Here is a 12,895-nt window from a genome sequence, read left to right as displayed (position 1 = left end):
AAAAACATTTCCCTTTTCTCTTTTCTTCTTTTTCCTTCTTTTTTTTTTCTTTCTTTCTTTCCTTCTTTTCTTCTTTCTTTCTTTCTTTCCTTTTCTTCTTCTTCTCCGCCGCTCCCCTGTTTCCCACTGTTTCTTTTTTTTCTTTCACGCCGCTGCCGTAGCTCACGCTCGTCCCTCCACCTCACTCACCCTCGCCCGCCTCCAGCGTCATCCGCAACCAGAGCCGCCGCTGGCCCCAAGCCCCAGTGACCGCCAAGAGCCTGGCCATCGCCACCACCTAGCGAGCAATAGCCGCGCGTCGCGCCTCATCCTCCCTGCAGCTTGTCGACGCCTACCACCAGCTCCACCTGCGCACTCGCGCTCTCCCTTCTCCCTTGTCACTCCGCCAGCGAGCAGCCTGAGTAGCCGCGACAGCCACCGCCGTCGAAGACCCGCGGCCGCGACACAGTCGCCGCGCTCCCTCGCGTGACAGTCGCCTCCGTCCGCCACTGCTCCCCTGCCCACAGCCGTCCATCCACAGCGGCTACCCACACGAGCGACCCTCGCCGCCGCGCCTCCAACCGAGCCTCCAAGCTTCGCGACAGCCACCAGTGCGCGCCGCCGAAGCAACGCCGCCGCCGCCTAGCCCCAGCTCACGTGCACCTCCACCTCGCGCAGCTCAAGCTCCACTCCAGCAGCTCCATCGCCACCTCCAGCCCGCGGCAACTGCTGACTAGCAGCCATCCACCAGCGGCTACCCACACGAGCGACCCTCGCCGCCGCGCCTCCAACCGAGCCCAGCAGGTGCGCGACCTCCTTTGCCCCTTCTCAAGGACTTCACCAGCCGAGCCGAGCCGAGCAGCAGCAGTCGAGCGCCCTTGTGCGCGTTAGCCACCGGCGTGAGCCCCACACGCGTCGCTTCTGCCTCTTCCACTGTACCTGTTGTTGTTGCCAAAACCCCTCCGGTGAATTCTTTCTTTATTTTTCTGTCTCTAAGTAGCTGAGGCCAGATTACTAGCTTTTATTAGCTAATGCCAGATTTTAATTTCTTAGCTGAGGTCAGATTTTTGATTTGCTAGCTGAGGACAGAAAATTTGTGCTTGTTTGGGTGCTGTGGCATATCTGTGGATTGATTGTTGATTATTTGGTTAACGTTGTGCCCAACCAGTGATATTTGGGGAAAGTTTTTACTCTAGTTGTCTGTTTAATTAGTTTTTGGGGGAATTTTGCTATGTTTATCTAATTAATTGATTTTTGGGTTGAATTGGTAGTATTTGGAAAAAAAATTTTGCTGCTGACAGGTTTAATTAATTCTTGGGGGTGTGTTCATCGGCCGTTTCTGCACTTGTCTGTGATTGGAAGCTGTATTTAGTTGTCATTTGCTTTGTTGGCTGTTTGTTGACTTCTTTGGAATCCCATTTCCTTGCCTCCACCTTGCCCTCTGATTTCCAATGACTAAACCAAAAAATAAGGGCAAGAGCAAATGGACACTCGAATGGATCGGATGGAGCGTCAAATGGGTGGGATGGCCCAGAATTTAGCACAGTAACTCCATCACGTGGGTTTCCGCCCGCCTTTCCCTCCACAGCCGTAGTTCAGTTCTGCCCTCCTCCGTTTTAAGGGAAGTGTCGTTGCCCCAATATCTCTGTTTTGCTGTTTCTTTGCTTACATTGAGGGCAATGCAAGATTTAGGTGTGGGGGGAGTAGTATATTGGCATTTTATTGAAAAGTGCAAGTGTAGGCATTTTTGTTGGAATTTTTGTTTGACTTTGTCGAATTTTGACCAATTTTTGCCTATCTTTGTGCTTATTTGTGATTATTCCTGATAAACGATGGTTAGATGTCTCAAATTTTTCTATTGCTAAGATTTTACACTTTAAGGTGTTGAGTATGACATGGTTGAGTTTAAGGGTATCTCTTTGGTAAATATTTGAGATTGTGTGACTTTTGTACTTTTTGGTTAACTCTTCTAAGCATTGTAAATATTTGTCTAGCATTTTTTTTGTGCAAATTGGTTCAACTATTAATTTTAGTTCTCCATATTTAAGAAATGAAGCGGGTTTGTGTGGTATTTAATTTTATTTTTGGTGCTTATTTATGAATAGTATTAGGCTATACTCCGCTAGTATCGTTGCCTAGTAACCGGGAGTCTTCACCACAAATGTCGACTTTCGCGTCAAAAAGCGACGACAGCTATAAGTATGTGGTTTTTACGCGATGATGGCTGAGTAACCGGGCTCTTTCATATGGCCAATGTCGGAGTTCGCGTCAAAACGCTTGAATGGCTAAAAACTAAGCGTTTCCCCTAAAAAAAAAAAAAAAAAAAAAAAATTCATCATTCAAGTGTGGGGATATTCTAGAAAAAAAATATGTGCTAATAGTGAAAAATATGAAAGTGTTTGAATGAATTGTTAACCTGCTGATCCCTGAATTTTAATGTTGAGATTTTGCTTAATAGTTGAACCATTTGCTTATGGATGCTGGTTGAATATTTTATATTCTTAGATTAGTTAGTCATAAATTGAAAGAATCCTTGATCTTGAAAGCTAGTTGGAGAGGTATTTCTTGAAAATTGCCACTAATACTTAACATTTGTTTTAATTGTATCTTCGCAATAGAAGATTTGAATAATACCATTGTTTGAATTTGATTATTTGATTTGTTGTTCTCATGCTTGAGGACAAGCATGGTTTAGGTGTGGGGGAAATTGATAGGTCATAATTTGTTATTAAATTTATAATTATTCTCCCCCTGATTTTAGCCAAATATTATTTTAATCGTCGGATTCTACTTATATTTGGTATTTTGTGCTTATTTCAGGAAAAAGAATGAAAAGTGCTTAAAATCAAATTTCAGAGAACTTCTTGATGAGTAGGTGTGCCCACGCCTAACTCCAACCTTCTTGGCCGGACCTTCGGGATTATGTGCACGTAGAAAGCTTCCTAGAATGAGTGGAATAGCTAGCTTCAAACCAGGAAATCACAAGACTCGTGGGCCGCAGAGGTGCAGAGGATAAAAACTCTAATCCTACAAAACGTCAAGGACTTGGAAGCTTACTTTTCTTTTCAGCGGCCAATAGGAACAAAGCCAGAATCACGTATGAATTAGACTAGCTTGAGTTTCCTTTTTCTAGCGGTCAGACGTCTTCTTTTAGGAGGACAATTCCTATCTTTTTATTCGGACTCCTTAGCCGGCTTTTGGGAGAGGAGAAAAGGGATGAAAAAGCTTCGGTCAACCTTTTCTCAATGGCTTTGCACGGCTTGTTCTCCATTAATGGAGAACTAAGTTCTTATTTCTAGTCAATGGACAACTGAAGATTTGGTTCTGTAATTACTGTGAGATCGAATTTATTTTAATCGCTTCCTCATTTATTGGTATTTATATGATTCCTGCTTTTAATTGTTATAGCTCTTGTGTATGATTGATTAGTGCGCAATAATTAATTATTCATATAGGCTATTTTGCTAAATAGGGGTAATTGAATAATTGTTCGTTACCTCTATCCCAGTAGCAACTGGCGTAATTGGGTTTATGTCAGGGAAACATACGATCTAATTTAAACAAACCCTCTTAGCGTGTTTGTTAGTTAGGATTGGGCCTTTCTAATTCTTAATGCAATCTAGAAATTAAATCCTACGGTCGTACCTAGGGTTGTTTTTGGGTTAGAGAAATAGTTAATGGTCGTACCTTAGCTATCGATAAATTAAGGAAGGGTTGGTTGTTTATCGCGTGCATGACAATTATAACTAATCTATTAATAAATGTTGGAATTACCTTGAATCGATGATCAGTTGCATGAACCATTTCCGAAGTGTACTCTTGGCTAGAGTTTCTCTTAGTTATTTCTTTTAATTAATTATTTTCTGCATTTAATTTATTTAGTTAGCATTTAAGCCAAAACCCCCCATACTTTGGATTCTAGAAGAAACGAATTATCCCCAATCCCTGTGGATTCGACCCTACTCACCGCTATATACAAAATCTGTATTTTTCTCGAGTAGGTATTTATTATTGCACAGGTTCGACATCCTGTCACTAGCTATCTCCTTAAATCCATACCATAAGATTACATTAATCTATAGTATACGCCAATCACAAATATTTTTGTTAAAAGTATTTATTTGTATCATAATATATTTTTCAATTAATTTTTTATATTTTTAATTATATTTTTGTTTTGCACATATCACATCATAATTTTTTTAAACAATTTCCTATTCAAACCCATATAGTGTAAATTAATCAAACTAGTCTAAACACCCGTGCTACGCATAGTAGATCATATTTTTGGAAGAAATTATAATCGAGAGATGAATTTAAATAGAGTAAGAAATGTATGTAATTGTTTGTATAATTTAGGGCAAATGAAAATATAGTTAAAAAGTGAGATTTTGTAGCAATAGTTCAATATATGATAAAAACATTCCCATTATTTATAAACTACCATATTGATGGAAGTTGGATCCTAAAAAAAAAAAAGTAGAAATCTGTAGCATAAATTGGTACAGAAGGCAGAAAAGATCACAATCCTCACCAGGAGAAATGAGGGAATGAAGAACACTCCTCGGTGGTGATGGATGGATGAATATCTTTATTGAATCACAGAAAAGTACAATGAAGTAGTTTTCGTAGTGGATTCAGAAAGAATGAGAAAAATTGATAATAACCAATCCAACTCCTCTCATTCCTGGCCCATTTATACTTATGGCCTTCATAGAGCTTGTTACAATTTGATACCGCCAATTCTAACTAACTAACAAAGTCGGTTATAGATTGATGCCGCCAAATCTAACGAACTAACTAATCTGCTCCATACGTGATGCAGTTACTATATTACCCTTGCATGCTTATTTGCGCCGTATCATAAATTGAGCGCCATAAGGGTTCAATTAAATGTAACTGAATATAATTTGATAAGTAAATGATATACTTACAAATATTTTGTATTCGATTTGATAATCTTCTATGAAGGTGGGAACATTCTTCATACCAATCAACTCTGAGTACGAATGCTAGTATTGAGGTTTAATTAATTCTGTTGAAATTTGTGGAGTTCGTGCTATAAATGAGAATACATGATTTTTGCATAAATTAATGTGTTAGTCGAACAATGTACCTCAATTTTCCTAACAATTAAGAGCATATGGAATTCAAAATTATCATTTGTTTTAGAAAGTTTGTAAATAATATTGTATAAAAATATATACGTATAAATAATTTATACCTTCCCTTTTAAATCTCTAAGATAAGAAGCATTACACCGAAATATGAATCGTGCATGTCTGTCTTGAAGAGCAAGGTATAAATTACCACTAGAATCTCTAAATTGTATATTAACATTGTATCTGTTAAGAAGAAATTGTGATATACAATAAAAAATGTAATTAAAATTAAAGATATATGAAAATAATTACCTGATAAAAGTGTCAACTACATCATTATAATGATGAATACACACTATTTTTTAAAAATGAGATTGATATGATTGTCTACAATTTTTGCATAACTCATGAAACATATTGTCTATGTTAATGCTTTGAATGTAAGAAAGTATCCAAAAATATTTAACCTAAAACCATTCAAAAAACGTATAGATTACAATTATTAATTCAAAATAATATGTAGATAATTGTTCATTAATTAATAAATTGAGAGAATTTTTAACGTAGATGTGATTGCAAATTAAGTTGAGGGTTGAGATCGATACCAGAAAGAAGTTGAAAGAGATGACAAATTGCGGTTTTTAGTGAAATTATTTTTTTTATCTCTTATTATTAGGTTGGAGGAGTTTTAATCGGAGTGGAATTGCTAATTGGAGACGTATTAATTGGAGTGGAAAGGTGTGTGTAGAGAGGAGTGTTAGTTGGAGTAGAATTCTTATTTGGTGAAAACATGATTATGTGTTTCAAATATGGACATGATATATTTTATGAAATAAATTAAATGTAAAATATTAAAAAAATGGAATTGAAAGTGGAAAGATGTGTTGAGACTTGTTACTAAAATGCCCTTCTCAAATTTATATAGATATAGATTAGTCTTTATCTCACTAAAATTAAAAAAGAATAGACATTTTTTTTTTGTTCTCTTCTCAATTCAATCAATTTGGTCACATTCCCATTCCCACGTTTTCCTCCAAAAAGGCAAGAGCAAACATCATCGTGTCCTAATCCCCAAACTAAACCCCTACTTTCTCCTTTTCTCTCTCACCAACTCCGGCGCACACCACCACCGCTGCCACCATGCAAGCTGCTCTATTAACCCCGCCAACCACCCCAACACCTGCTCCCTTCGGAACCCACATCCCAAAATTCAATCTTTTACCTAAAAGGGTTCCCAACTTCACCATCCAAGCATCCACGACTCAGACTGAACGACCACCTCCGCCACCACAAACTACCGCTTTATTGGAGAAGCTGAACAAATACAGCTCAAGAATCACTGAACCCAAGTCCCAAGGGGGCTCACAGGCAGTTCTTTATGGAGTAGGATTGACAGATGATGACTTGCATAAGCCTCAAATTGGAATATCATCAGTTTGGTATGAAGGGAATACATGCAACATGCATTTGTTGAAACTTGCTGAAGCTGTTAAAGAAGGAGTTAAAGAGGCTGGAATGGTGGGATTTAGGTTCAATACTATTGGAGTTAGTGATGCCATTTCTATGGGGACTAGAGGAATGTGCTATAGTTTGCAGTCAAGGGATTTGATTGCTGATAGTATTGAGACTGTTATGGCTGCGCAGTGGTATGATGGAAACATTTCCCTACCGGGTTGTGATAAAAATGTAAGGCCTTACATCTTTTTCCGCTGTAACGCCTTTTTTCTATGAAATGTGGTCAGCATTTTTAGGTAAAGATTTGAGCGTTTCAATGCTATTTCATTGTTGCATTAACCTTTGTAGAGAGGGATTAATCGTTTGTATAGAAGTTGTGATTTTTGGAATTTTTGGGTCTTTTTGGGTCTTCTATATGGAGGATCATTTTCTCATTTTGGAACTATTACCTTGAATTTTCAGATGGAGAACTTATCCTAGTTGCTATATTGTTAGCATGCGAGGGCTGATATTCGCTTTTGATGTTGATTAACTTTTTAAAGGGACAGATTAGTATAATATTGCAACTTGCTCGAACTTTTGATGAGTGTTGCATTGGAAGCTTGAGCTTTGATGAGAGACTTTAACAATTAATGTAAAAGTCTCGATTATTGAATTATTCATGGTTTTTCTGTACAGAGGGGTAAGTAGTTCTCCTTTTGGAACTCACGTGTTGATTTTCCAGCAATGGGTAGTCATTTTAGTTAGCAACACTAGTCTGCGAGGTCTTATCTTAAATTGTTTGAATTTAACTTTTCAGTGGGACAGATTAGCTTAATTTCAAATACTCAATAACCTTCTCTTTTAAATTGTCAATGTTCTTCAACCTGCCTTCTGTTCTGAGCAAATCCTTTCACTAGTGTAGTGGTACCAGAATGTGATTTAGGAATACAATCATTTCTAGTTGTCTTGTTTTTCATTTTTTTTTAATTTTATTATAAGAGGTACTTGAATTTATGAATGTCAACGCAGATGCTATCTCTTTGTGGATTTTTTTGTTGGTGAATGAAGAATCAGATTTTCTGAGCCTGAAGGCCATTAAGAATTATTTCTGAAAGTGGAAGGAAAAATCTTTATGTTTTTTAGCATGATGGGATATGACATTTTTGGAGATTGAATACTTTGTCTGATAAACTTAGCCATGCTTGGATTGCTTGTTTCTGTCGGAAAATATTGTCGTTTTCCGTGATCACATTTCCCTATCACCTTTTTCCTATCACCTTTTTCCTTCACATATATCAAATCGCTACAGTAATTTTTCCATGAAAAATGACGGAAAATGCAATCCAAACACAATTAGTACTCAAGCAGACAGATAAATGATAGGCTTCTTTGCACCTTTTCAACTTAATAGAAGGAAATATGTAGACATTGCATTTTTTTTCTTTATTGGTTGTCCCTTCCCCAATATGTTTTACAACTTCCGCTGGCTACCTCCAGAAAGCATGGTTTGAGAATTTTAAGCATTTACTTGTTGGAGGAAATGATTCATTGCAAAAAGTCCTCTAGTTGTAGCACACTTTGAAATGCTGAATCAATTTGAGCTCATGATGGTCAAGTAATATAAAAATCATGGCCTCAGACTCAAAATACAGAAAGTTTTGAACTTTGATTGTTTAATTTTCTAGAGACTTTTTGCATGTTAAGAGTGATACTTTTGTAATTTTGAGCATTAGAACTCGCCATTTCCTTGATTTTTGTGGGATATACTTTTGTCTGCCGAATAAATTTGCCATAGTTGTCTCCTGTCTTTTGCCTTCTATGTATCTATGGTACTAGTACATTGGAAATTCATTCTAGGAGAGTCAAATTTTTTAAGTTATTTATAGATGAAGTACTACTGAAACAAATCTCAAAGTGAAATGAATTCAGTTTAGTGTTATTAATGCTGCAGATGCCCGGTACAATTATGGCAATGGGACGGCTAAATCGGCCAAGCATTATGGTTTATGGGGGAAGCATAAAGGTTAGTTTTATTTAGCTCTGTTTAATACTCTTAACTATTCTTTCCATTCTTAGTTAAAAACAGAAGCTTGTTAAGGATCCTGTGGTGCTTTTCCAAATCATCTAGTAAAACTTCAAGCAAGAAGCTCCTGGGCCTTTCTCTTTTTTCTTTTGCAAATTTTTATGTCGTGGACCATCATTGAGATTAATATCTAGATTATGTCTTCTGGGAATCACATGGATGGTTATTTAAGAGTTTACCTGGTGAAGTTGACAGCAAGGGACATGGAGTCTAAAAGTCTAGAAGATGATGCAAAAAACAATACTACCAAGTAGGATATTTGGTCAGTACTCTATATTGTGTGAATATCCAATGTTGGCATTATACCTTGAGATATCCACTCTTTAATTGTAAAAGCTGAAAAAGTCTGCAGATAGTGTCAGGATCAAAGTCATTACTCTGTTTTTTAGCATATAAACAAATAAGCTGTTGAACTGGTTGTTGTATCTGTTATGCAGGCTATAATTCTTAAATAAAATGCCTGTGAATCATGCTTTTGCTTCAGGATGTATTGCTTAAAGTTTCTTTTTCTGTTTTCCTTCTGTAGCCTGGACATTTTCAAGGCCATACATACGACATAATATCTGCCTTCCAGGTATGCATGCTGCATTGCAGTGTTGCTGATGTTTTGCTTATCTTTTGATTTGGGTAGGTGGTTTTTCTTGCTTTCCTATGTTCTGTCCTCACCCATCCCCCCTTCCTGGTTTCCTGTGTCCTTTCTGCTTGTTAGAGTGCTTTTTGCTTTTTCATACAGGCTTACTGATGGACAATGTCAACTATAATTTTCCTTGGATAATTTGAGTTAGTTCATAGCTGAACTAAATTTAGTTTTCCTTGGATAATTTTAGTTAGTTTTCATACAACTGAAAGTTGAGGTTTAGAAAACAAAATAACTTTGTAAATATTTTTCTATTTTTCTTGTTTTAGAAGATTTCAAATAATGGAAGCAGATGAAGAATAGTGAAGTTGCCCTCATTCTTCCTTTAATTTCCATCTAGTGCAGATAAATAGGGTCTACGTGCCAGAACACAATCTTATGCAAGCTGATTTGGAGGATTTGTTTGGGGTTGAACTAATTTGCTACTCCTGCAAAAGCTTATACAATTCCTTCTTTTAATTAAAATTACTGGGAACGACTTCAGCTAATCCTTGTCTGGGGAGCATGTAGTTTAGTTGTCCTCCTGTTTCTCTATTTTCTGTCTTCTCTTACTAATGATTGATAATTTCTATATCCGTAAATACTTGGATTCCATGAATCTTGTCATAATTCTTGCTGTAGGCTTATGGGGAGTATGTCAGTGGTTCTGTCAGTGATGAACAGAGGATGAATGTAGTTCGCAATTCATGTCCTGGAGCTGGTGCCTGTGGTGGAATGTATACTGCCAACACCATGGCATCTGCCATTGAGACTATGGGAATGTCCCTTCCTTACAGGTAGAGAATTTAATAAATTCTTCTCCCATCTTTGATTCAGGTTACTCGGGTTGTATTGTTCTTAGCCTAGATGCTATTATGTGACGCTGTTATGTTCTTTATTCAACAAGCTCTTCAACACCTGCTGAAGACCCACTCAAGTTGGATGAGTGCCGCCTTGCTGGAAAATATCTTTTAGACTTGATAAAGATGGACCTGAAACCACAAGATATTATCACTCCAAAATCACTACATAATGCAATGGTGATGGTCATGGCATTGGGGGGATCCACAAATGCTGTTTTGCATTTGATTGCTATTGCAAGGTGAGATGCTGGATGCTAGCCTTTCTTCTTACCAGTTAATGGAAAGTAACACATGGTAGATGCTGGCAGGTCTGTTGGTTTGCTGTTGACTCTTGATGACTTCCAAAAAGTCAGTGACAAGGTTCCATTCCTCGCGGATCTAAAGCCAAGTGGCAAATATGTCATGGAGGATGTCCACAGGGTTTGTATACTTTTGTGGGTGACTATTTTGCTCCAGTTTTCGTCTTTATGATGTTACTGTACGAATTACTTTCTCATTGAACATTTTGTAGATTGGAGGTACACCTGCAATCATCAGATACCTATTAGAGCTTGGATTTCTGGATGGGGATTGTATCACTGGTATGCTTATTGTCATTTTTTTAGGTGTTGGGAACTGGTAGCAGGGGAAAATTTCTAATTCTCCTTCAAAGCTCTCTTTCATTTCCAGTTCTTTCTTTAATTCTGCTTTATAGGTTGAAATGTGCATTCCACCCTTATTGTGGCTTTAAATTTCTTAAAAGTTGATTTGGTGTTCTTCAGTCTTTTATGCCTGTTTTTTGTGTAGTGACTGGAAAGACTTTGGCTGAAAATGCAAAACTGTTCCCATCTTTGTCTGAGGGTCAGGTAAATTCCTGTCAGCAGAAGATAATGTCAATCTGTGGCAAAGATGTATTGTTATTATCTGTTGGTTTTGTTAGAAGCAAAATTAAGGCCATCTTTCTTTTCACAGCAAATTATAAGACCATTGGCAAACCCCATCAAACAAACTGGTCACATCCAAATATTATATGGGAATATTGCACCTGAGGGTTCTGTGGCAAAAATTACAGGAAAAGAAGGGCTTTATTTTTCAGGTGAGCTGTGTTGCAACCATAATATTCCTTTTGATGAAATCTATACCTTTTCTTCTGAACATATCTACCATGCTAAAGAGAAAATTGTTATGCATTTATCTATCAGGTCCAGCTCTTGTCTTTGAAGGAGAGGAATCTATGCTCCAGGCTATCTCAGAAAATCCTGCAAGTTTTAAGGTGAGGTCTCTACTTGTGTGACTTCTGTTTTTTACCGTGTACTTGCTTTTTAGGAGTAGGAGACAGGACAAAAGATCTGTCTACGGAAGGTGTAATGCTTAGCCCCTGCTTTAATTGCTGATGGCCTATTTATTCCTTCCTGTTACTGATTGATTATGTTATTAAACTTCAAAGACTGGGTTTTGCTAGATTTTGGTCTAGTTTCATAGTCAATTTTTTTGGCATTTAAAACGGCTCCACAAGTTCTGTATTGGAAGTTAGCCAATTCAAAAAGTAAAATTCTTTAAAAACCCCTTAATACTTTTTTTCTTTCTTTCTTCATATAGGGACCTAGTAACTTATTGTTATTCAAGGGTACATGGCATTATTGTGTTTTGCCGCAAACATGATTTTTGGTTCATTTTAAGATCTCATGCCTGCCGCTATTTTTGAGGAAAACAAACTGAATATTTTTCATGGCATTTCACTCTCTGTTTCCTGTGTAGTTGTTAAACTGTACACTTTCTCAGCCCATTTGTGTACAATTATATGCTATTTATCTTGAATGTGCACCTCTTTGCCTCTCATATACAATTTCAAGCGGGGACGGAACCATATTTGAATCTTTTTCTCATATATTTGACAGAAAACTCTTGAGTTCTTAATAAATGATTCCCCTTTTCCACTTTGGATTCTTTCTCCTTTGATGCTTTCCCAATATTTGTCTCTATTTAAGCTGATACCAGTAGGCAGTATCCTCTGATTTGAATGATTGCTTACGTTTATGTTTTCATCACATCTAAGAGAACAATAAGCAGACCTGTATTTTTTTTTTCAAGCTTGATTGGTTTTATTTTCAAGCCACACTGAACAACATTTAACCTTGCAACTTTGAGTAAAGCCTGATTGGCTTTTTCTCTTACCTTCTCCTGTAACTTCCTATGGCTTATTGTGCCATGGTCCAGGTTCATAAGTTAATTAGTGCTAAATAAGTTGAAGAAAGATTGATCTCTTTGTAGTTTAGTGGAAAAATGAACCTTTTTGAGCCAAGTTGTACTTGAAATGTGAGCAGCTTGCTCAATAATCTTAGCTGCTCCTACTTTCTCTCCTCTTTATACTTCAGGAAGTAAACTGTTATAATTAAACGTATCTTTTTGGTATGATATATTGACTAGCTTTGATTGGAATATTCTTTTATGTTTTTTTATATATTTCTCATCTTCCAGGGGAAAGTAGTAGTTATTAGAGGAGAGGGGCCTAAGGGTGGCCCAGGCATGCCTGAAATGCTTACACCAACTAGTGCAATAATGGGTGCAGGTCTTGGAAAGGTGTGCTATCCTCTGATTACAGTTACAATTGGCTACTTGGGTTCATGTATTCCTTGTATGATGTCAGCATATACTGGGGATGGAACGGGAAGTTCTGCAAAACGTTTATTTGTTGTCTTGAAACTTTTGTTCAAATGTTTTTCTGGTTTAGCTGTGTCTAGACCTGAAATGATAGTGGTGGCAACTTTTTACGCTAAACAAAATTTGTGGCTCAATTTAAATACTGCAGGATGTTGCACTGCTGACTGATGGAAGA

The 12,895-nt window shown here is 37.3% G+C and overlaps 1 protein-coding gene across 1 annotated transcript; it reads left to right on the top strand.

The window, feature by feature from the left end:
• Positions 1–6,135: 6,135 nt before the first annotated feature.
• Positions 6,136–12,895, top strand: LOC113759365 (dihydroxy-acid dehydratase, chloroplastic-like; the record flags this gene model as incomplete). Its single annotated transcript, XM_027301930.1, has 12 exons — positions 6,136–6,767; positions 8,470–8,541; positions 9,128–9,175; positions 9,860–10,014; positions 10,125–10,319; positions 10,389–10,500; positions 10,592–10,661; positions 10,867–10,925; positions 11,032–11,155; positions 11,262–11,332; positions 12,538–12,639; positions 12,869–12,895. Coding segments are annotated over exons 1-12 (1,581 nt in total), but the record flags the coding sequence as incomplete, so codon positions are not given.

The sequence above is a fragment of the Coffea eugenioides genome, chromosome 2, assembly GCF_003713205.1.
Source record: "Coffea eugenioides isolate CCC68of chromosome 2, Ceug_1.0, whole genome shotgun sequence".
Lineage (NCBI taxonomy): Eukaryota > Viridiplantae > Streptophyta > Magnoliopsida > Gentianales > Rubiaceae > Coffea > Coffea eugenioides.
This window is presented reverse-complemented; position numbering and strand designations above follow the sequence as displayed.